Source organism: Coregonus lavaretus, assembly GCF_964263955.1.
Source record: "Coregonus lavaretus genome assembly, chromosome: 14".
Taxonomy (NCBI): Eukaryota; Metazoa; Chordata; class Actinopteri; order Salmoniformes; family Salmonidae; genus Coregonus; species Coregonus lavaretus.
The window spans coordinates 7217728-7239634 of record NC_140001.1 but is presented as its reverse complement, the minus strand read 5'-3'; the positions used below and the strand labels follow the sequence as shown (position 1 = coordinate 7239634).

The window sequence follows — 21907 nt, the reverse complement described above, 5'->3', positions numbered from 1 at the left end:
TTCTCTCGCCAATAACTATTGAACCAAGCATGCCATTACTATGAACATTTTATATTCTGAATCAGGGGTGGAAAGAGAACAATCCACACCTTTTTGTTGTTGAAATGTAGATCTTTGTTTAATAGCTATTTATGACTGAAATCCCCAAAATACATGAGGACGAGTAACTTAGAGGACGATTTGGCTTTAGACTGTTCATTAGCATGCACGCCCATGCACTACCGGCTGCCTAGGCTAGCAATTCATATTCACCTTGGGTGTTTGTGGGTTATAATCAAAGTGAAATGTGTCCCACTAACATTGTGCAAATGTACAGTACCAGTTTACTATTTTCTACATTGTAGATTAATAGTGAAGACATCAAAACTATAAAATAACACATATGGAATCATGTAGTAACCCAAAAAGTGTTAAACAAATCAATATATATTTTATGTTTGAGATTCTTTAAATAGCCACCCTTTGCCTTGATGACAGCTTTGCACACTCTTGGCATTCTCTCAACGAGCTTCACCTGGAATGCTTTTCCAACAGTCTTGAAGGAGTTCCCACATATGCTGAGCACTTGTTGGCTGCTTTTCCTTCATTCTGCCATCCGACTCATCCCAAACCATCACAATTGGGTTGAGGTCGGGGGATTGTGGAGGCCAGTCTCCTCTGAACAGGTGATGTTGAGATGAGTCTGTTACTTGAACTCTGTGAAGCATTATTTGGGCTGCAATTTCTGAGGCAGGTAACTCTAATGAACTTATCCTCTGCAGAAAAGGTAACTCTGGGAGAGCCAGTTTCATCATAGTGCTTGATGGTTTTTGCGACTGCACTTGAAGAAATGTTTAAAGGTCTTGAAATGTTCTGTATTGACCTTCATATCTTAAAGTAATGATGGACTGTCATTTCTCTTTTCTTATTTGAGCTGTTCTTGCCATAATATGGACTTGGTATTTTACCAAATAGGGTTATCTTCTGTATACCACCCCTACCTTGTCACAGCACAACTGATTGGCTCAAACGCATTAAGAATTCCACAAATTAATTTTTAAGAAGGCACACCCGTTAATTGAAATGCATTCCAGGTGACTACCTCATGAAGCTGGTTGAGAGATTGCCAAGAGTGTGCAAAGCTGTCATCAAGGCAAAGGGTGGCTATTTGAAGAATTTTGATTTGTTTAACACCTTTTTGGTTACTACATGATTCCATATGTGTTATTTCATAGTTTTGATGTCTTCACTATTATTCTACAATGTAGAAAATAGTGCAAAAATAAAGAAAATCCCTTGAATGAGTAGGTGTGTCCAAAGTTTTGACTGGTAGTGTATTTCAACAAATGCCTGTGCAGGGGAATCTAATTTGTTCTCCTTTATTCAGACAATAAGGCTCAATGGCAGACATATTTTTCCTGGAGTGGACTACATGGGGAGCCAGCTTGTGTTGTCAGGGGAGTCTATCCCTCTCTAGATGGACAATATGCTGGATAGAGACATAAATGACTCCAAAGAGGAATTTAATACAACTTTACAATCCATTAGTTGGAAGGAAAAAGTGTCCTCCCCCTTTCCCAACACCAAGAAATACACACAAGTTGACACAGGGTCAGCAGCTGTGCAGATCCCCTGGATGGAGAGCAATTGTGGGGGGTTAGGTGCCTTGCTCAAGGGCACAATGGCAGGAGATGGTACATGGGATCAATGACCAGCAGCTTATAGCTGCCAGTTCAGTTTCATTCCCATTTTTCTGTTGCCCAGCCCGAGGCTTTAACCAGCAACTTTCTAGCTGCTAGTCTGCCTCTCCAACCTCTGTTTCTCAATCCTGATCCTGGGGACCCAAAGGGAGCAGCTGGTCTGCCTCTCCAACCTCTGTTTCCTGATCCTGGTCCCAGGGACCCAAAGGGGTGCACATTCTTATTTTTGTCCTAACACTACACAGCTGTTTCAAATTATCAACGTATCAAGCTTTGATGATTTGAATCAGATGTGTAGTGCCAAGGCAAAACAAAAATGTGCACCCCTTTGGGTCCCCGGGACCAGGATCAGGAAACACTGCTCTTTGGCTATTGCAGGAGCAATGAATGGGTGTGCTGCCATGACTACAATTGTTCAAGCCCAGGACGACACAAAAATGGGCGTCGAACTGAACTGGCAGCTGGAAAGCTCCCATGTACCATCTTCTGCCATTGTGCCCTTGAGCAAGGCACTTAACCCCCCCCCCCCCCCCCCCCTCCCCCACACGCACACACACACACACAATTGTTCTCCACCAAGGGGTGCTGCACTGCAGGGTGTTGGGAAAAGCAGAATTCACATTTCCATTCTAATCAATGGACAATAAAGTATCTATTCTCTCTATGTTGTTGTCACAAGATCTTTGCACAGCTCTACACCCACACCACTGCTGCCTCTACTGCCCCACTGCACAAGTATTCCTTGTATTGTACTACACTGTCATTACTGTATGTTTGGCTACTATTTAATTGTGCCATGTAAACTATCCTGTATCTACAGAACAAATAAACGTTGAGTTTATTGCTATGCCTACTTAAATATTTGACACTGTGAAAGACTAATGTCTCGATGACTATGCCTACTTTGAGTATTATTGTAATTGACTTGTTTATTGTGAAAGATTGTGATCTTGTGAAAGACTAATATATTGCATTGTAAATGTTTTACTTTGCCAACAAATGAGAGAGCTGAAATGAGAGAGCTAAAATGATACCATTGAACTTGAGATGGTTAAATGGACTAGTAGCACAGATAGAACAATGAGCCAGATGTTTCACCGGATATATAAATCTGAAGCATCTGCTTGGTGTTTCCACCCACCACCGGCCCAGTGGCCGGCAATAGGAGAAGATGAAGCGAGATGGATTTTGGCCGACATTCTGCACATTTTGTCATCGATGAAACATTAGATCTCAATACAGTTTTCTGTTCCCGAAACAAAAATATGTTACGAACAAAGTGGACTAAGTTTAGTAGACTTTACCTTTTGCCAAAGTTTCAAAGAATTGCATTGTTTAGAAGGAGTGCAAGGGTGAATGTAGCTATTGCAAACACACACTTTACAGAGTAGGCGTTCCCTAACGGAAATATGCAAATACATGCTAGAACGTGTCAATAGGATCTCACTAGCTCATGCTTGGCTCTGCCCACCTCCTTGCTTGTTCTGCCCACTATGATTAATTTGCACCCATTGAAAACGACAGGCTGTGGTCTATCTTGGGTTAGTCATAAAGATCTTTGCTAGTAGGCCCATTGTGACCATTCAAAGTACACCTATAGAGATCTGTGGATATGATTAATGGGTAAATGCATGTGAATTCAATCACTTTTTGACAGAATCCATATTGATTTAAACAAAACTTTGCATACATGTTTGCCCATGGAAGAAGTGGTCAGAAACTGTCTTTTGGGATCTGAATGCCAAAACATTTAGGAGATAGAGGTGCTCAAAGTTGACCCATTTTGCAAACCCCACCATACCATGAGACATCCATGTCTTCAACACTGGAAAGCAAAAACGGTTGAGTTTGATATAATTTAAAAGCTTACAAACAGGGTTGTCAAACTATCTACCGGTCAAAAGTTTTTAGAACACCAACTCATTCAATGGTTTTTCTTTATTTTTACTATTTTCTACATTGTAGAATAATAGGAAGACATCAAAACATTTTTGATATAACACATACGGAATCATGTAGTAACCAAAAAAGTGTTATATTTGAGATTCTTCAAATAGCCACCCTTTGCCTTGATGACAGCTTTGCACACTCTTGGCATTCGCTCAACCAGCTTCATGAGGTAGTCACATGGAATGCATTTCAATTAACAGGTGTGCCTTCTTAAAAGTTAATTTGTCGAATTCCTTTCCTTCTTAATGCGTTTGAGCCAATCAGTTGTGCTGTGACAAGGTATACAGAAGATAGCCCTATTTGGTAAAAGACCAAGTCCATATTATGGCAAGAACAGCTCAAATAAGCAAAGAGAAACGACAGTCCATCATTACTTTAAGACATGAAGGTCAACTCGGAAAATGTCAAGACCTTTAAACATTTCTTCAAGTGCAGTCACAAAAATCATCAAGCGCTATGATGAAACTGGCTCTCATGAGGACCGCCACAGGAAAGGAAGACCCAGATTTACCTCTGCTGCAGAGGATAAGTTCATTAGAGTTACCAGCCTCAGACATTGCAGCCCAAATAAATGCTTCACAGAGTTCAAGTAACAGACACATCTCAACATCACCTGTTCAGAGGAGACTGTGTGAATCAGGCCTTCATGGTCGAATTGCTGCAAAGAAACCCCTACTAAAGGACACCAATAAGAAGAAGAGACTTGCTTGGGCCAAGAAAGCCGAGCAATGGACATTAGACCGGTGGAAAATTGTCCTTTGGTCTGGAGTCCAAATTGGAGATTCTTGGTTCCTACCCCACCGTGTCTTTGTGAGACGCGGTGTGGGTGAACAGATGATCTCCGCATGTGTATTTCCCACCATAAAGCATGGAGGAGGAGGTGTTATGGTGTGGGGGTGCTTTGCTGGTGACACTGTCTGTGATTTATTTAGAATTCAAGGCACACTTAACCAGCATGGCTACCACAGCATTCTGCAGCGATACGCCATCCATCTGGTTTGGGCTTTGTGGGACTATAATTTGTTTCTCAACAGGACAATGACCCAACACACCTCCAGGCTGGTAAGGGCTATTTTACCAAGAAGGAGAATGATGGAGTGCTGCATCAGATGACCTGGCCTTCACAATCCCCTGACCTCAACCCAATTGAGATGGTTTGGGATGAGTCGGACGGCAGAGTGAAGGGAAAGCAGCCAACAAGTGCTCAGCATATGTCGGAACTCCTTCAAGACTGTTGGAAAAGCATTCCTGGTGAAGCTGGTTGAGAGAATGCCAAGAGTGTGCAAAGCTGTCATCAAGGCAAAGGGTGGCTATTTGAAGAATCTCAAATATAACACATATTTTGATTTGTTTAACACTTTTTTTGGTTACTACATGATTCCATATGTGTTATTTCATAGTTTTTATGTCTTCACTATTATTCTACAATGTAGAAAATAGTAAAAAGAAAGAAAAACCCTTGAATGAGCAGGTGTTCTAAAACTTTTGACCGGTAGTGTATATAAATTAAATGTTTCTAATGAGTACCATTTTTTAAAACCTTTTAATGTCAATTATCTCAAAACTCGTAAACGTAGATTTTTTTCATAACGTTTTTTTCAACTAATTATACAACAGTTTAACAACCCTGTTTTGAAGCTTTTAAATTATATCAATATTTTCCTTTATGTCTTCAATGTTTTGTCTTTCAGGTCCAAAGAGTCACTTGCTGAGCACTTCCACAATGGGCAAATATGTATGGAAGGTTTCGTTCAAATCAAAAGGGGTACTGTCAAAAAGTGATTGAAATCAAATGTATTTATCCTGATGGTACTTCATGTGAATTTTGAGCATGAACAAAATATTTACGGCAGAATTTGTTGTAACTGATTTTACAATGATAGATTCACCTGGAGATGGCCAAAAAAGAAAGAATTGTTGTGTTCATTACTGAACAAAAACCTGAGACGTGAATACTTTGGTTAATCTACTTTATTGCCATGTATTTCTAAGTAAACAACAGATACAGGAATAAACAAAGACTGACTAAGGATTCAACCCCGAGGCACATTGTAGCATGCTTGACATTAAAGATCATTTCCGAATTAGCCGACGTTTGCATCTGTTACTGATACTGTGATCTCTGTGAACGGAAATGGGATCGTTTACTTTAATGGCAACACTCCAAAATGCGCTTTGCATTGAATCCCTGCCTCATTCTAAAATAAACACCAATTATTGATACAGGCCATGTTTGGAACACGTCAACATTATTAATGTCATATAAGAAATGCTTGTTTTTTCCCCCCGTTGCAAAATAATTTGATACGGTGTGCACTAATGAATAAGACCCAGGTGTATTTTCGATCCAAAACCTTATGTACTAGGAGAGTACCGTCCACACCTATAGCCTGTTAAGTGGGCGTCACATTCAGAGCTGTAAGTGAAGTGCAGAACCCCTTTCTTTAGCTGACAGCTGTGTGAATGAGTTCCTCGTTCAGGGAAGACCAAACATCTTCCTGCCATGTCATTGTAAAGCACGTCTCTGTCCCAAACCTCAAACAGCAGCTGATGACCAAACTCCACTGAGCCAAAATTGTACGTGACATTCCATACCGGATCATTATCATCCATGACAGTATCTGTCTCCTCATACATGCCATTGTACCATATTTTAACATAGCCATCAGTCTTTGTGAAGGTATCTGCTCTCAAACCTGCGGCTCTGTGGACCATTACCCTGAGATTCCCGCGGCCTGCCCGTAGAGGACAACAGTTGTGATCCAGGTTAGGGGTCGGGGAGCAGGTTTTGAATTCCCCCTGGTCTACAGGAAGCTTGTTCTCCTCAATGTACTCTGTCACTGTGCTCCTCAGGTTAGCACTAACCTCTGGATCATCAACCAGGTTGTGCAGGGGGAAGATAGCATAGGAGACCACGTCTGGATTATCATGCAAGCTGTTCATCCAGCTATGGTATGCTTCGGACGGTTCCTGATTGTACAAGATATCGGGGAAATACTTTTCCCCTCCTAGAACCTCAATCTTGTGGGTCATAAAGCCCTGGTAGAAACCCATGCTCATGTTCCCCTTTATGAGGTTGTTACATTTGTTGGAGAAGGACGCGTTTGCTGGGAGGAAGCCTAAGGCCATTTTCAGCTCAACATTTAAGCAGGTCTTTATCTCGGACTCTGAGAAGCCCTTCAGGGTGGCCAGGCAGGTGCGAAAGGCGGTGACGCGCCTCACCCTACCACCTAGCTGCACCTGACGTATGTAGTGAGTGCCGTACGTGTCGATCATCCTCCGGTACAGCAATTTGCTCTTGTTGTCAAGCTCTTGTGGCAGTCTCTTGAGATGTTTAGCAAATTCAACGCTGAGGTCCGGATGGTCTGCCAGCCTGTAACTGGAAAATCAAGAACAGGACATGTGGATCTACATCAACCCCTTTTCGTCGAGAACACTCAGCCCGGTCCCAGATCAGCTTGTGCTGTCTCATGCCAACTCCAGTGGTCATTGTCATGTTTGGCATGACACCCACCGTAGGTGTTTGCTATTCAACCCTAACAGATCTAGGAACAGGATAGTGGATACTGTATACTGCAATGATTAGTGATTCGGTAAGTTGTCATAATGTTATCATATGCGTTGTAATAAGTCATGCAAATAGAACGACACAGATTAACCTTAGCATAGATATTTAATCTATTTAGTGACAGTGAGGTAGATTAGTCCATAGAAAACAGCTCTCAACGATAAATCCATTCCCTACCTGTAGTATGTACAGCTGATCTCATGGGTGGCAAAGGTGGCCTTGTCCACACTGTGCTGGGATCTGGCAAACTTGGCCATTTCGGAGCGGCTGCCCCCCAGCACTGCCTTGCCATAAGTCTCTAGCCTCAGGTCCATACCCCAGTTGTTGTTGATGAGGGAGCTGGAGCTACGTAGCAAGGAGTCCACCGAGTGGTGCAGGGCACTGGACAGCTGCTTGCTGCAGCGGCTCAATGGACGCCAGTCCAGCACGGCAGAAGGCAACCTCTGGACCTGTCCCTTCTGGAAGCGGTTCTCACAGAGAATACATGTGTGGTTGTCAGACAGGTGGGCTTTGACGTTGATGACGTAAGCCCCTTTACGACGCATCCTGACCACGTCGAAGCCCTCCCCTGCCAGGTTGTAGCCGGGCACAAAGGGGGCTTTCTCACACTCTGACCCCAATCCAGTCCTGCAGGCTCTGCTGCTGGGCATCTGCACCAGGACGGGCAGACTCAAGGTATAAAGGAAGAGACTTCGGAATGCCATGGCTCCTGGAATTTACAGAGGTTATTATCAAGAATGGAAAGCTTTCTTGTACTGCAAACAGTGTCTACATTCTGTAAAAAAAGATGCCTCCACAATGCAAAGGGATGTTGAGTGATGTTTCAAGACATCCTCTTGATCAAAACATAACTATTTTAATATTCCCATAGCCCATCCGCTCCTTCTAGAAAAGTCTTACAAATAGAATACATTTAATATGGATTCACAAATGGGCCACAGATCAAAGATAATATACAGTGTTGTTGTATATTTTTCAACTCTTGTTTTGTGTCTAAATGAGGGCACACCAATAATCCCCTCCCACACTGAAAGGCTAAGTAGAGCACCAAATCTCCCCACAGCTCTGCCTGCAGCTGTAGTGGAAACAGAACCGTTCACACTGGCCGACATGCACGCCTACCTTTAAATCATCCAACTGGGTTAGTCCTGCAGCTGTAGTGGAAACAGAACCGTTCACACTGGCCGACATGCACGCCTACCTTTAAATCATCCAACTGGGTTAGTCTTCGTCTCCCCCTCTCTTCTCAGTCAGTGGTGTAAAAACAAAATGTTGGTTTGCTGCTTCCTCTTGACGTCAATAAGAAACTATGAACCGAATAACACTTGGTGTATCTGGTGCTGTGGGGAATACTTATTCGCTGTGCTGAATGTCAAGGTCATTGTGTGGCTAAGGAACTTCCCCCTCCTCCAAGCGTCTCTTCCTGGGGTTAGACAGATTTCCACGGCTGAGTGGTTTTGTTTTGATGTGCACAAGCCGACAGTATGAATCCCAGCTGAGTGTGGGGGAGGGTTTTCACAAGACTCAGAGTGACATGGGCATTCAGCCTCTTTACAGGAAGCTTTATGTGCGCGTGTGCGTGCGTGTGCATGCGTGCGTGCGCGTACGTGTGTGTGTGCGTGCGTGCGTGCGTGTGTGTGTGTGTGTGTGTGTGTGTGTGTGTGTGTGCAACTGTGTATTTATGTCTGTCTATGTACTAATAACAAAATCAACTCCTTGTCCTCAGCTTCTTCATTGTCTTTTTATGTTCAGGGGGACATTTAGGAGTATCTTTATGTTCAGGGGGACATTTAGGAGTATCTTTATGTTCAGGGGGACATTTAGGAGTATCTTTATGTTCAGGGGGACATTTAGGAGTATCTTCATGTTCAGGGGGACATTTAGGAGTATCTTTATGTTCAGGGGGACATTTAGGAGTATCTTTATGTTCAGGGGGACATTTAGGAGTATCTTCATGTTCAAGGGGACATTTAGGAGTATCTTTATGTTCAGGGGGACATTTAGGAGTATCTTTATGTTCAGGGGGACATTTAGGAGTATCTTTATGTTCAGGGGGACATTTAGGAGTATCTTCATGTTCAGGGGGACATTTAGGAGTATCTTTATATTCAGGGGGAAATTAGGAAGGGTTTATTGAGCAAGATTTAAGACGATATGCATTGCTCTAGCAAATGAGGCAATAGTATTTTTTTAAATAAAATAAAATAAAAATTACAATGATGAGTCTCACTTTGAGTCTTGTGAGATTATACAGTTTCTCAAGATAAATGTGACCTGCTTTGGTTACATGTACAGTGGGGAAGAAAAGTATTTAGTCAGCCACCAATTGTGCAAGTTCTCCCACTTAAAAAGATGAGAGAGGCCTGTAATTTTCATCATAGGTACACGTCAGCTATGACAGACAAATTGAGAAAAAAAAATCCAGAAAATCACATTGTAGGATTTTTTATGAATTTATTTGCAAATTATGGTGGAAAATAAGTATTTGGTCACCTACAAACAAGCAAGATTTCTGGCTCTCACAGACCTGTAACTTCTTCTTTAAGAGGCTCCTCTGTCCTCCACTTGTTACCTGTATTAATGGCACCTGTTTGAACTTGTTATCAGTATAAAAGACACCTGTCCACAACCTCAAACAGTCACACTCCAAACTCCACTATGGCCAAGACCAAAGAGCTGTCAAAGGACACCAGAAACAAAATTGTAGACCTGCACCAGGCTGGGAAGACTGAATCTGCAATAGGTAAGCAGCTTGGTTTGAAGAAATCAACTGTGGGAGCAATTATTAGGAAATGGAAGACATACAAGACCACTGATAATCTCCCTCGACCTGGGGCTCCACGCAAGATCTCACCCCGTGGGGTCAAAATGATCACAAGAACGGTGAGCAAAAATCCCAGAACCACACGGGGGGACCTAGTGAATGACCTGCAGAGAGCTGGGACCAAAGTAACAAAGCCTACCATCAGTAACACATTACGCCGCCAGGGACTCAAATCCTGCAGTGCCAGACGTGTCACCCTGCTTAAGCCAGTACATGTCCAGGCCCGTCTGAAGTTTGATAGAGTGCATTTGGATGATCCAGAAGAGGATTGGGAGAATGTCATATGGTCAGATGAAACCAAAATATAACTTTTTGGTAAAAACTCAACTCGTCGTGTTTGGAGGACAAAGAATGCTGAGTTGCATCCAAAGAACACCATACCTACTGTGAAGCATGGGGGTGGAAACATCATGCTTTGGGGCTGTTTTTCTGCAAAGGGACCAGGACGACTGATCCGTGTAAAGGAAAGAATGAATGGGGCCATGTATCGTGAGATTTTGAGTGAAAACCTCCTTCCATCAGCAAGGGCATTGAAGATGAAACATGGCTGGGTCTTTCAGCATGACAATGATCCCAAACACACTGCCCGGGCAATGAAGGAGTGGCTTCGTAAGAAGCATTTCAAGGTCCTGGAGTGGCCTAGCCAGTCTCCAGATCTCAACCCCATAGAAAATCTTTGGAGGGAGTTGAAAGTCTGTGTTGCCCAGTGACAGCCCCAAAACATCACTGCTCTAGAGGAGATCTGAATGGAGGAATGGGCCAAAATACCAACAACAGTGTGTGAAAACCTTGTGAAGACTTACAGAAAACGTTTGACCTGTGTCATTGCCAACAAAGGGTATATAACAAAGTATTGAGAAACTTTTGTTATTGACCAAATACTTATTTTCCACCATAATTTGCAAATAAATTCATTAAAAATCCTACAATGTGATTTTCTGGATTTTTTTTCCTCATTTTGTCTGTCATAGTGTACGTGTACCTATGATGAAAATTACAGGCCTCTCTCATCTTTTTAAGTGGGAGAACTTGCACAATTGGTGGCTCTCTAAATACTTTTTTTCCCCACTGTACATTCATGTATTCCACTTCCCCACCATAATACTTTTGAAGGAGCAGAAATATTCTGAGGGGACTGTGATATCTGTCAAAACAGGCTAGATGTCACCAGACCATAATGTCCTGTAGTGAACCCTTGTTGGGGTCTTTAAAAGTACAGCTGTTACATTTGACAAGATGAGTAACTTCAATTCATATTGTGTTAGTTGTTTTATTTTCATGTCCAAAACATGCAAAAGCTAATTAAAATGTTATAACAGAAAACAATAATGCTATTGAATCATAGTAGATTTCTATAAAACATTGTCAACGGAAAGCATAACCGTATAAAAAGACTAACAAATTCAACTAAAAACATAAGTAATAGGTCAATAGATTTTTGTCACCCTTTTCGCCATACATTCATTAACATTATTGTATTGTATTGTATTGTAAACCCTGGTGAAGGCAGGAAGCTGCCAACACGTTGGTGTAAATGTGTGCATTTTCCCCTTATTAATAATAGTTGATTATTTAGTTGGTTTCTTTTAATCACACCTTCACCCTATACCTAGCCAGTATTTGAGATTATTGATCGTAAAGGGAAAGTGTAAAGCAAGCATGAGAGGTTGATTAAAAAGTACAGTTATCTCAAAGCTGTTTTCTTGTTAATATGTCAGCTGTGTGGAATGTGGTCTCATGGCAACAGGGCCTGGGTCATTGTCTCGGAGCCTTGCTCTTCTTGACTCTCCACACCTCCCTCACTCTGCCCCTCGCTGTGGATCTCCTCATACCCCCCCGCCCCACCAAACCTTGAGACCCTCCTTCTTCTCACCAGCAGCACAGCCCCAAGCACCACCAAGGCAACCAGGCAAATTACTCCAAAGGCCACACCAGACTTCTGCCCCCCTGTCATCTGTCCCGAGGTTGGATCGAACATCTGCACCATACTCTGGATCTCTGTCATCTTGGCCAGCTTCCACATCTTGGTCTGTCCCACCCTGACCCATGCCCGATCCCCATCGGTCATCACGGCCACCGTGTTAGTGGCAGTCATGCTGATCAGTGGAGGACGAGTGAAAGGTGGCAAGCGGACAGGCAGCAGCTGGCCACCTGTGAACAAGCCAGACTGGACACAGTAGAGGACCTGGCAGCCATCACTAACAGTAGCCAGGTGCTGGCTGAACTGGGGAGGGCAACGGGGTTGATCCTGTGCAAGGGGGTTGTTAGACTGGCAACTGAACAGGCCCCCAAAGGGGACCGAAAACCTGGTGGACGTCTCATAGTCATTGCTCAGGCAGATCATGAGGCCGTTGGACAGAAGCTTCATTTGAATGTTGAAGTTTGGAGGGCAGCTCTTAGTTTTGGTCAGAGGGTTCAGCAGGGATGGGCCATAGAGTCCCCCAAAGAGGTATCCTGAGTACTCTGGGGTTGCCTCATTGGTGGAGCACCAGTAGGTGTCGATGCGAGCGGAGCGAACATAGTAGGCATCTCCACAGATGTTGTCGCAGCAGGTGAAAAACAGCCAGCAGCCATGGCAATGCTTGTGGCACTCGTACGTGCTGTAGCTCTCATCTCTCACCTCAGAGCGTAACTTGGTGGCGTTGTAGGGCTGACCACATGAGTAAGAGCCTGTGTCTGGGTTCTTCTGAGCCAGGGCCTGGCAGATTGGGTCTGCATCCTCAGTGAGCTTGGTGCACTGCTGAAACACCCCACCGAAGCTGAGGTTGGTGGCCGGACCCTCGCAGGAGCTGTCGTCCATATTGGCTTGGAAGTTGAAGTTCTTGGAGTCTGGATTGACGCAGCCGGGGTGTGTGTTGATGGTATAGTAACGCTGGATAGCCTGACTAACAGACAGTGCCAGTTTGCCGATGGTTGGTTCAGGGAGATCGGGGAAGGTCATCCGGTTGAGGAAGTAGTGTAGAGGCAGTCCTGCCCGGTCGATGCCCACCAGGTTGTTCTTGATGCTCTCCTGCCACTTCTGCAGAGTGATGCCCGGGTAGAAGGGAGCCCCACCATGGCTCTGTATTATGGAGTAGGTGATGTTGCCCTGATAACTATGTGACTCTGAGGTCTCTTGTGTGTCCTTGCTGCCAATGTCAAATTTGACTTTATCAAAGAAGTTAAGACCTGCCGATGCCGAAACAGAGAACTTTGCCGTCTCACTGTCGGACACGTAAGATGAACGGAGATAGTCCTCTTGCACTAAGGCGGCTCCTGCATCAACACTGGTTATCACATGGGTTCCGTAGTCAAACACCATCTTCTCAGATAAATACGCTGCCTGTCGAGTCTGGTTGTTTTCGATTGCGTCTGCGATCTCCTCAGCCTGGTGGGCAAAGCGGCCATCCAGAGTGAAGTCAGGGTGAGCCTTTACAGTGTACAGGAAGTTCCGTACCTGGGAGGGAGGAATCAGTATTTTTTTTATTTCACCTTTAACCAGGAAATAACCTTGAGGCTTGGTGTCATCATTAGTTGCTAATCTAGAGAGCAAACTACACTGAGATAAGGTACACTATCTAGTATTGACTGTTCAGAAAGCCTTAAAGAAACAGGATTACTGTATAAACATGACATGGATATTCTGCAGTCATTCTTCTCTCTCTTGTTTACTTATTACAAACTACGTAAAAACATACATTATTTTATCATTGCCGAGATAAATGTACATGACATTAAATAGATAAATAACTGTTCAAAAATGATTGTTTCTTTATGGAGCAACTCACTTGAACACGAGCGGTGACAGAGCTCTCTTGGACCTGGTGAGTCTTCACCCGCTGGTTCTCAGTGGAGAACTTAGCATTGAGCACGGAGAGGAAGGACACGTCCGAGTTGATGGAGAAAGACGTGGAGCTGCGCTGTTCCAGCCAAGTGTTGATGAGCTCAGAATTGGTCTCCACACAAGTGAGCTTCTGTGGGATGACAAAAACCTCATCCGGGATGAGGTAGAATCCGTCCTCCGTGGTCTGGCACTGGGAGAAGCTGAAGTTCATGACTCGTCCCATGTCCATGTTCCTCAGGTTGTCCCATCCCCCGCCTGGGAGCACCTCCAGGGCTGGAATGGACAAGTTGGTGCGGCACTTACGGAGTCCATTATTCGGAGGGCTGAGTGGGTGAGGGACACACTGGTGGAGCAGAGAGAGCACTAGCAAGGTGAATGCTGTCAGACCCATAGCTGTGTCAGATGCCATAGCTGTGTCAGATGTGGGTGCTGTGAGAACAAAGTGAAAGAATATGATGTTCCTCACTTCCACGATTAGAGCAGACTTGCTTGTTCTTGTGTGGGTGTGGTATTGGTAGGTTTCGGTCACAAGATCACTGCTAACTTTACTTCCTCATATAAAAAGCAGAACAATCACAACAGCTTTCAGGTAAGCCACTGCTAGTCTGAATAGTTGATATTTAAGTGTAAAGACTTCCCCTTTCTGAAAGGTATGTGTGTGTGTGTGTGTGTGTGTGTGTGTGTGTGTGTGTGTGTGTGTGTGTGTGTGTGTGTGTGTGTGTGTGTGTGTGTGTGTGTGTGTGTGTGTGTGTGTGTGTGTGTGTGTGTGTGTGCGTGTGCGTGTGCGTGTGCGCGTGCGCGTGTGTGCGTGTGTGTATGTGTAGTAGGTGTGTTAGGCTTGGTGGGGACTCAGGTGCAGAGACGGACACACGGACAAAGAGGGTGAATTAGGATGTTGTTTATTCAGCGTGTTTTGGCAGAGAGAAACAGTTCAGGGTGGAGTAGCTTCAGACCGGGGTAGGAGCTGAGTGGGGTGGAGAGCCAGTAGTACTGAGAGCTGGATGACGAGGATATCAGACAACAGATGAGCAGGTTGCGGCGTGGGAATGGCAGGCAGGCAGGCAGGCAGCAGGAACCGACGGGATCTGGTCGAAGGAGAGACAGGTTACAAACGTGGCAGAAACAACTATAATGCTGAGAGAGTAACAACTAAACTGAGATTGCTGTACGGAGCCAAGTTACCACAGGTGGTGTAGGAACGAACTGGCGCTGGAGAGGTGTCCAGCCCGGGTAGATAACTGCTGGTTGATTGGTGACAATGAGCTGCAGCTGGATGTAACTGAGCATGAGAGAGAATGGCCACGCCCCCTGACCTAGATCCTCTGACTGGGCTGCACAGCAGGGGGAGACAGACACAGACAACACACACAGGGAAAAAAGGAAAAGGAAAACAAGCGGGGACAGGACCAACAGTGCCGGACCGTAACAAGGTGTCCCTGAGCAATCAGGTCTGCGTGTGTGCAAGTTGCTATCGTCTAAATCAAATCAAGGGAAATATTGAACTTACACTAAAAGCAGATAAAGATACTGTAGTGTCGAGTCAATGTTGCTAATTATTGCTGTTAAACAAAGGAGTCCGCTTATACTGAACTTTGATCATACGTTTTATTAATATCACAAGATTTCAGCATAAGTTTACAGATGTCATGATCACCCGGAGAGCAGTGTTTTCCAAATTACAATGTCCGCTCTGCTCTTCTTTGTTTAAACCCAGTACTTATAATTTTCCCAAGATATGGGTGGCTCCCTCTACTGTCCAATCCCCTGTCTACAACACACAGACTTCTCTGTCCCATCTGGGGTGTCACTACAAAATGTCTCCCTCTGAAACTGAATAAACATCCTCTCAGGTTCCACTTTAAAACATTAGCAAAGTCATAATTCTTCATATACTACATTCCCCCCTTCGAGACTATCTAAAAGTCTCGAAAAAAAACAGAATAGGATTATGACAAGTAACAATTTATCTTATTGAGTATCTTTAACAATAAACCAAAAACATTTTTCTCTGGAGTGTAAATACCTTTCTATGAAATATGAACAAATCTTTATGGAGTGTGAATACATTACTATGAAATATGAACAAATCGTTATGGAGTGTGAATACATTACTATGAAATATGAACAAATCTTTATGGAGTGTGAGAGCGAAAAACCTGTCTGGCAGCCTTCTTTCCAAATATCCATTCATCAATCAAGACAGTAAAATTCTCTCACGGCCCCTCTGCCCCAGGCAACCACCTAAGTACTCCAGATCAATTCATAAATCTTTATCAATGCATTTGAAACTATGATGCAATTAAATACACATGAAAGCCCCAGAAAAACAAAATACTATCCAAAATGTCCACTCTCAGGCTGGTCGACCCATCGGACCCTACGGTGGATTATCTCTATCCCTGCCTAGACTCCATGTCCCTAAGCATTCACGAAATAAACAAAAACATCTAAGATCCCCACATGTATCCAATAACATCAAATATCATTCTACAAAAATTAATACCTAAGAATATGACACAAATTATGTATTACACATGCAAATATGTCTATATTTCATTGCAGACACTGGAATGTAGTCCACTACACTTCATTTCCTCAGCAGTCTCGACTTCCAATGCATCTTCGATGATGGAATTGGAACATTTCCACACCTTCCTTGTTCCATCTCCTCCTTTCCCTTCATATTCTCCTTTCACATTGTCCCTTCATATTGTCCTTGTTTGAGTATTTCAATCTCTACATATTCCCCCAAATGCTTCTGGAAGAAAAGAAAAGACCAAACAGTATCTTTTGCAAAACAACACTTTCAAATTAAAACATCAATATCAACTAAGAATATAAAAAATGATATATAAATGATATATGAATCACATTATCCTATTTCCCCCCTTTGATTCATAACAAAATACTAAAATCACACTAATATTGAAAAACATTTGAAAAATAATCAAATAATCCAAAAGGATATTTATCCATCAGTAGTCCATCCAGTTCCACTTGTCCCTCTTCATCCAGATCAGGAACAGTCAACAACGGCATCTGAGTGTTGTCTCCAGGCATCACAACTCCAACCCATCTCAATATCATAGCCTTCTCAAAGGTCAGTAACAAAGTACAAAAGCAAAACATCTTCGACAGAAGATTAAACCCTCTTATCGTTTCATTTGCCAAACCCTGCAAGGTATAGGTAATATTATCAATTTTATCTTCCCAGACTTTACACCATACCATGGAAAAATCCCCACTTCTCTCTTAGACTTATCCTCCAATGATAGACTTCCCAGACTATGAAATTCCTCTAAAATTGGTGCTGGAGCTATCTGCTCCCTTGTAATCAAATGCGATATATTTATGGCTTTAATAACTATCAATGTTGAAAGAGTTAAATTGCTTCTCACTGTTGTTATAATAGGCTGAAGTGTTGATGTCCTTGTTGTTACTTCATCCATTCTCCCTAAGACTTTGAACTCCTGACTTGTATTTCCATCTATCACCACTAGTGTCACTCTCTCTTCCTACTAACTAACCTTGAAACTTAGCTTACTGTCCTAGAGTTCCTTCAACCCTAGTTTTCCTAACTTTTTTAATCTAATCTTTCCTCCTAACTTTTAAAAAACCCTTTCCACTGATTTATTCACAAAAGCCTTTACCACCAATTTTTAGAATATGTGATCGGGTAATCCCCACCTGCTTCTGACTTCTTTACACACAGACTTGGCAAATGACTGAACATCTTTTAGCCTAGTTTGAAATCTCTTTCCCCTCTTGGTGTAGGAATGTAACCAAGAATAACAGTCACCCCTTTTAACTTTATTTTTCAGACAGATTGTCTACCTTCCTATCATATAGTCAATCTGTTCAAACAAATATGGTTCCCAAAAACCCTACTCCTTTATGATCTTACTATCAACCCCTCATGGTTTCTCCCAAAACAACAATTGATTCCTACTCTAACGATTTTTCTATTGTCTTCAAAACACCTGCTTTTGAAAGTCCTTCAATTTCTGGTTCAATCCCTTGGATTGCTTCATCTTTCAATGGATACTGATTCTTCCAAGGAGGTCTGGCTCCTAAAAATCTTCACTCCTCCAAATCGCCAAATTCTCTTTCATCGGTACGAAAACAGCTTTCTCTGCTTCTGTCATCATTTCTCCTATTTGCTTCTGGTCATAGTCTTCCGAAACCAACAAGGTCACATGTGGCATACTCTTCTCAATCTCAAATTCTTTATTCAGATAATCATCTGTGTTTATCTTCATAGCTGCTCCTTGTGGTCCTAAAATAATGCAACTTGAGCTAAGTTGAACATTCTTAGGTTGATGACTCAACCATTCCTCTGAGTCTGGTTGGGCAGCATTCTTGAAATACTTGAGCGTACAATGAAATGGATATTCCGGAAGCCTCGCATCTGGCATATTTGCAACAATAAATCTCTCCCATATCTTAGCCTGCTTCAAAAAATCTTCACTGAGATTTCCAATCCAGAATACTGAAGACGAATCCATCTCTGTCATCATCAACAATTTGTAAACCTTTTCCTTTGGCACTTCTACCAGACAGCCGTCTGGTGTACATCTTATTGTACAGTTCAACTTACACAATGCATCTCTTCCCAACAATGCAATATGTATATGTTCTGATACCAGTATGGGTATTGTAATTTTCTTTTCATAGCAGATCTCAAATTGGTTCCTTAAGAGTAATCAGCTGTTTTACTCCCTCGAATCCCTATCCTAATTAGTTAATTTTACATAGTGAGATGTTTAACCTATTTAGGCTGAACACAGATAAAAGCTTTTCCACTATCACTTCTCATAGTCCTTTGTTTTCACTTCAATTGTTAGATATTTTTCCTTCCTAATTGGTGCTACCAGCTGACACCCCCCTTCGGATCTTCTAGGCACTCTAGAATCCTTGCTCCTTTAAGGGTTCACCTGTCCTCCAGATGATCTTCACTTGCTCCTGTATCTTCCTCTGAAATTCTTTCTCTCCAGAAACTATCTATGGATATGAAACAACTTGTACCACTTGTTGTGGCTGGTACAATTGCATTTGACCTTGTTCAGTTGAAGCTGTAGCAGTGATTGTTGATTTGGTTCACCCTGATTCTTCATAACCAAAGCTTTTCTTCTCCTTCTTATTCTCCACCAGTTGTATTTGATTGAGTTTTCTGAGAGTTTCTTGGTCCTGCTCTTTCTTGTTGTTGACATATCAGTATTCTTCAAAAGGTTATATTCTAAGTTCTGTCCTCGAAATATCATCTTCCATCATCTTCTTACTAGTGGCCTTTTTCCTTGGCCTCAATGTATATTTTTCTCAAATTCTTGGGATTCTTTTCTCAGCAGTTTCTTCTTCTGTATCTTCAGCTTCTTGAGTTGTTCCTCCAGTTGTGTTACTTCTTCTAAACTATTCACTTTATCCAGGCATGATACGCATCGGTCTATATCTCTTTCTATTTCTTCTTTGCTAATCATTGTTGGATAAAATCCTCTTGAATATTAAGCACCTTTAATCTCCAAGTCTTCATCTTTGTCTTCATCTTTCCGAACCTCATTCTTCTCTTAGTTTCCAGACATCTCGGTTTTTTCTTACTTCTGGAGTTTTGGATTCATTTTTATGGTCGTTTCTGCTTGTCCTCTCTCTATTATTCGTTCATCTTCATCTCTGATGCAATAATCACCCTCCTGGATGATCACCGGAAGCTGAGGATAGACGTCCTTAAGCTCTACTTCTTTCTCATAAGGTGGGGGTCTTTTTGCTAAATCCGTATGTGAGAAAGGTATACTGACTTCTGCCATTAGTTTTTCTGTCACCTTCTCTTCCTTTAGCATTTTCTCTATACCTTTGTTTCTCTTATCGTTGGTATCTTTCATCAGTTTTTGTCCTTCATCTTCAAACAGCTTAAGAACACCCAGCTCTCTTTGTCTCTTTTCTTTACGTTGTTCCCTTTTTTCCCCCTTCTTTTGATCTGCCTTGTAAATTGACAGAAGCACTTTCATGATGTTGATGACGTCAGGGTTAAGAGTCCCTTCCACTGGCCATGGTTGTTCAATGTCAGGCCAACGTTTGTTCCATTTGCCGGATAACCTAGCAATACCATTAACTAAAGGATTACTATTTTGTACTATATCAACAGGTGTAATTACCTTCATAGTCCTGATATCCTTTTCCCCATTGTAACAACTCTTTTATATTCCTTTATTGTGAATTATTTTTATTACTTTAGAATATATAGCTTATAGTGTCCTCCCTTTAATTTTTAATATAAACTAAAAAAAAAAAAAAAAAAAAAATTCTTCTTCTAAATAATAAAAATTAATCAATAAAAATATGAATATTCAAAAATAATTAACCAAATTTTGTAATTTTATTTTTTTTAATTATTAAACAATTAATCAATAAATTCATGAATAATCAAAAATATATATTTTTTTCTATTTCCTATTTTACTAATTTATCAATTAGTGGCTATCTTACCACCTTCAATCAGGAAAAGTACAGGAAAGTAGACAACTTCAGAGCAATCCAAAAAGAAAATACCTATAATCCAGCAACACTACAGTACTCACAAACCCCATTATTTAATAAGCACCCAATTATCTTAATTTTACAGAATAATGTCGGTACTCGATTCCCAACACAACTCTAATCAAACCCACTCATGCACAAAAACTCCAATAAGCAATTACTTCAATTGATCAGTCTTTTGCCAAGTCTTTGTCAAATTGTCATAACATCAAACATCCTGTAGGGGAAGGCTTTGTAAACAGAACAGCACTAGCCTGATTCTCTTTTGACTTGATCCTGTCGCAGCAGCCTCTTGTCGCGTCACACCCTGTCACATGATGTACACGTCAGCACTTCCTCTCTTTCTCTCTCTCCTCTCATCTCGTTCCTCTTATCGTCTCTCATATGACAAAAGAACAAAGAAACAGACAAGAATTTAGTAGTTTATGCAATCACTGAGTTACTTCAACCATTCAATATTCCTCCAGTCATATTCGCTCTAAGAATTAACTCAGGAATAATTATAGATAGCTCAATAAAAAAAATGTTTTTTATTTTTTTTATCTGTCAACATATCTCTCTCATTTATCAATTCAATAGATCTCAACAAATAGCTTCATCATTAAGCAACAGCCTATGTAACAACTAGAACATTCCATTCGTGTTCAAATCTCTCTCGGTCTGCTTCTGAGTCTGCGTGTCCCAGCACCCAGTGTAGGCAGTGGCATATTCTCCCTACGTAACTCTAAAGTCATAAAATCACACGCATGCGCAGTTCATTCACCAATACGATTTCAGCGTGGACGGAGCCCTCAAGCAGCTCTCTCCCCAAGCCAAACAGAAAGTTAACAGTCCCGCTGTATCTCCGTTTTCTCCTCATAGCCAAACAATAACATTTAACAGAGCTCACAAAGCATAGAACTTAAATTCTACACACACAAACATAATTTAAGAGGCTTTATTCCATCTCAATGGCCCTCCAAGGTCACATGTTAGCATGTAGCATGTAGCATGTATGTAACATGTGGCATGTAGCATGTAGCATGTATGTAACATGTAACCTACATTGCGCCAAAATTCCTGTTCCTTTGTCCCTAACTTTATGCTGCCGCGAGTTATGGATATTCAATGAGCGGTCACATCAAACATATACTTCGTCAAATATAAGATGAGCAGTAACTTGCAATAGAATGTATATACCACAGTCTCCAGTCCCCAGGACTCACCTAATCCCACCTAACGTGTTATCAGGATTTCCGGCCCATCCTAGAGATCGCCTTGTTTAGAGGTCTTTCCAGATTTGCAATGTCCTAATTTGTATACGTATACCTTGGCCTTATTCCTCTCAATCGATTGTTCTTGAATTCCTATTCAAGCAAAATATCTCTATGGACACTCCCCCCTATTTGCGCCGTTCACCAGTGCAACCAAATTTAGAATAGTTATGACAGACCCCTAGTCCACAGCAATAACAGCCACACCAACACACACAAGTACTTTACACGGTACATCTCCCCAGCGCACACTCAAATAGCCTCCGAACTAACAAATGCCCA

General features: G+C 42.1%; 2 protein-coding genes across 2 annotated transcripts; both read right to left on the bottom strand.

Annotated features, from left to right (window-relative positions):
* Positions 1 to 5583: 5583 nt before the first annotated feature.
* On the bottom strand, positions 5584 to 8690 carry prf1.5 (perforin 1.5). The gene is made up of 3 exons (XM_084176648.1): positions 8399 to 8690; positions 7375 to 7906; positions 5584 to 7008 (listed from the first exon to the last, which is right to left on the bottom strand). The coding sequence occupies exons 2-3, from the start codon at positions 7899 to 7901 to the stop codon at positions 5985 to 5987; spliced, it is 1551 nt and encodes a 516-aa protein (XP_084032774.1). The 5' UTR covers positions 7902 to 7906; positions 8399 to 8690; the 3' UTR covers positions 5584 to 5984.
* Positions 8691 to 11275: 2585 nt separating this feature from the next.
* mpeg1.1 (macrophage expressed 1, tandem duplicate 1) lies at positions 11276 to 14266 on the bottom strand. Its single transcript, XM_084176642.1, has 2 exons — positions 13789 to 14266; positions 11276 to 13457 (listed from the first exon to the last, which is right to left on the bottom strand). Exons 1-2 carry the CDS (start codon positions 14251 to 14253, stop codon positions 11757 to 11759), a joined length of 2166 nt encoding a protein of 721 aa, XP_084032768.1. The 5' UTR covers positions 14254 to 14266; the 3' UTR covers positions 11276 to 11756.
* Positions 14267 to 21907: the final 7641 nt, after the last annotated feature.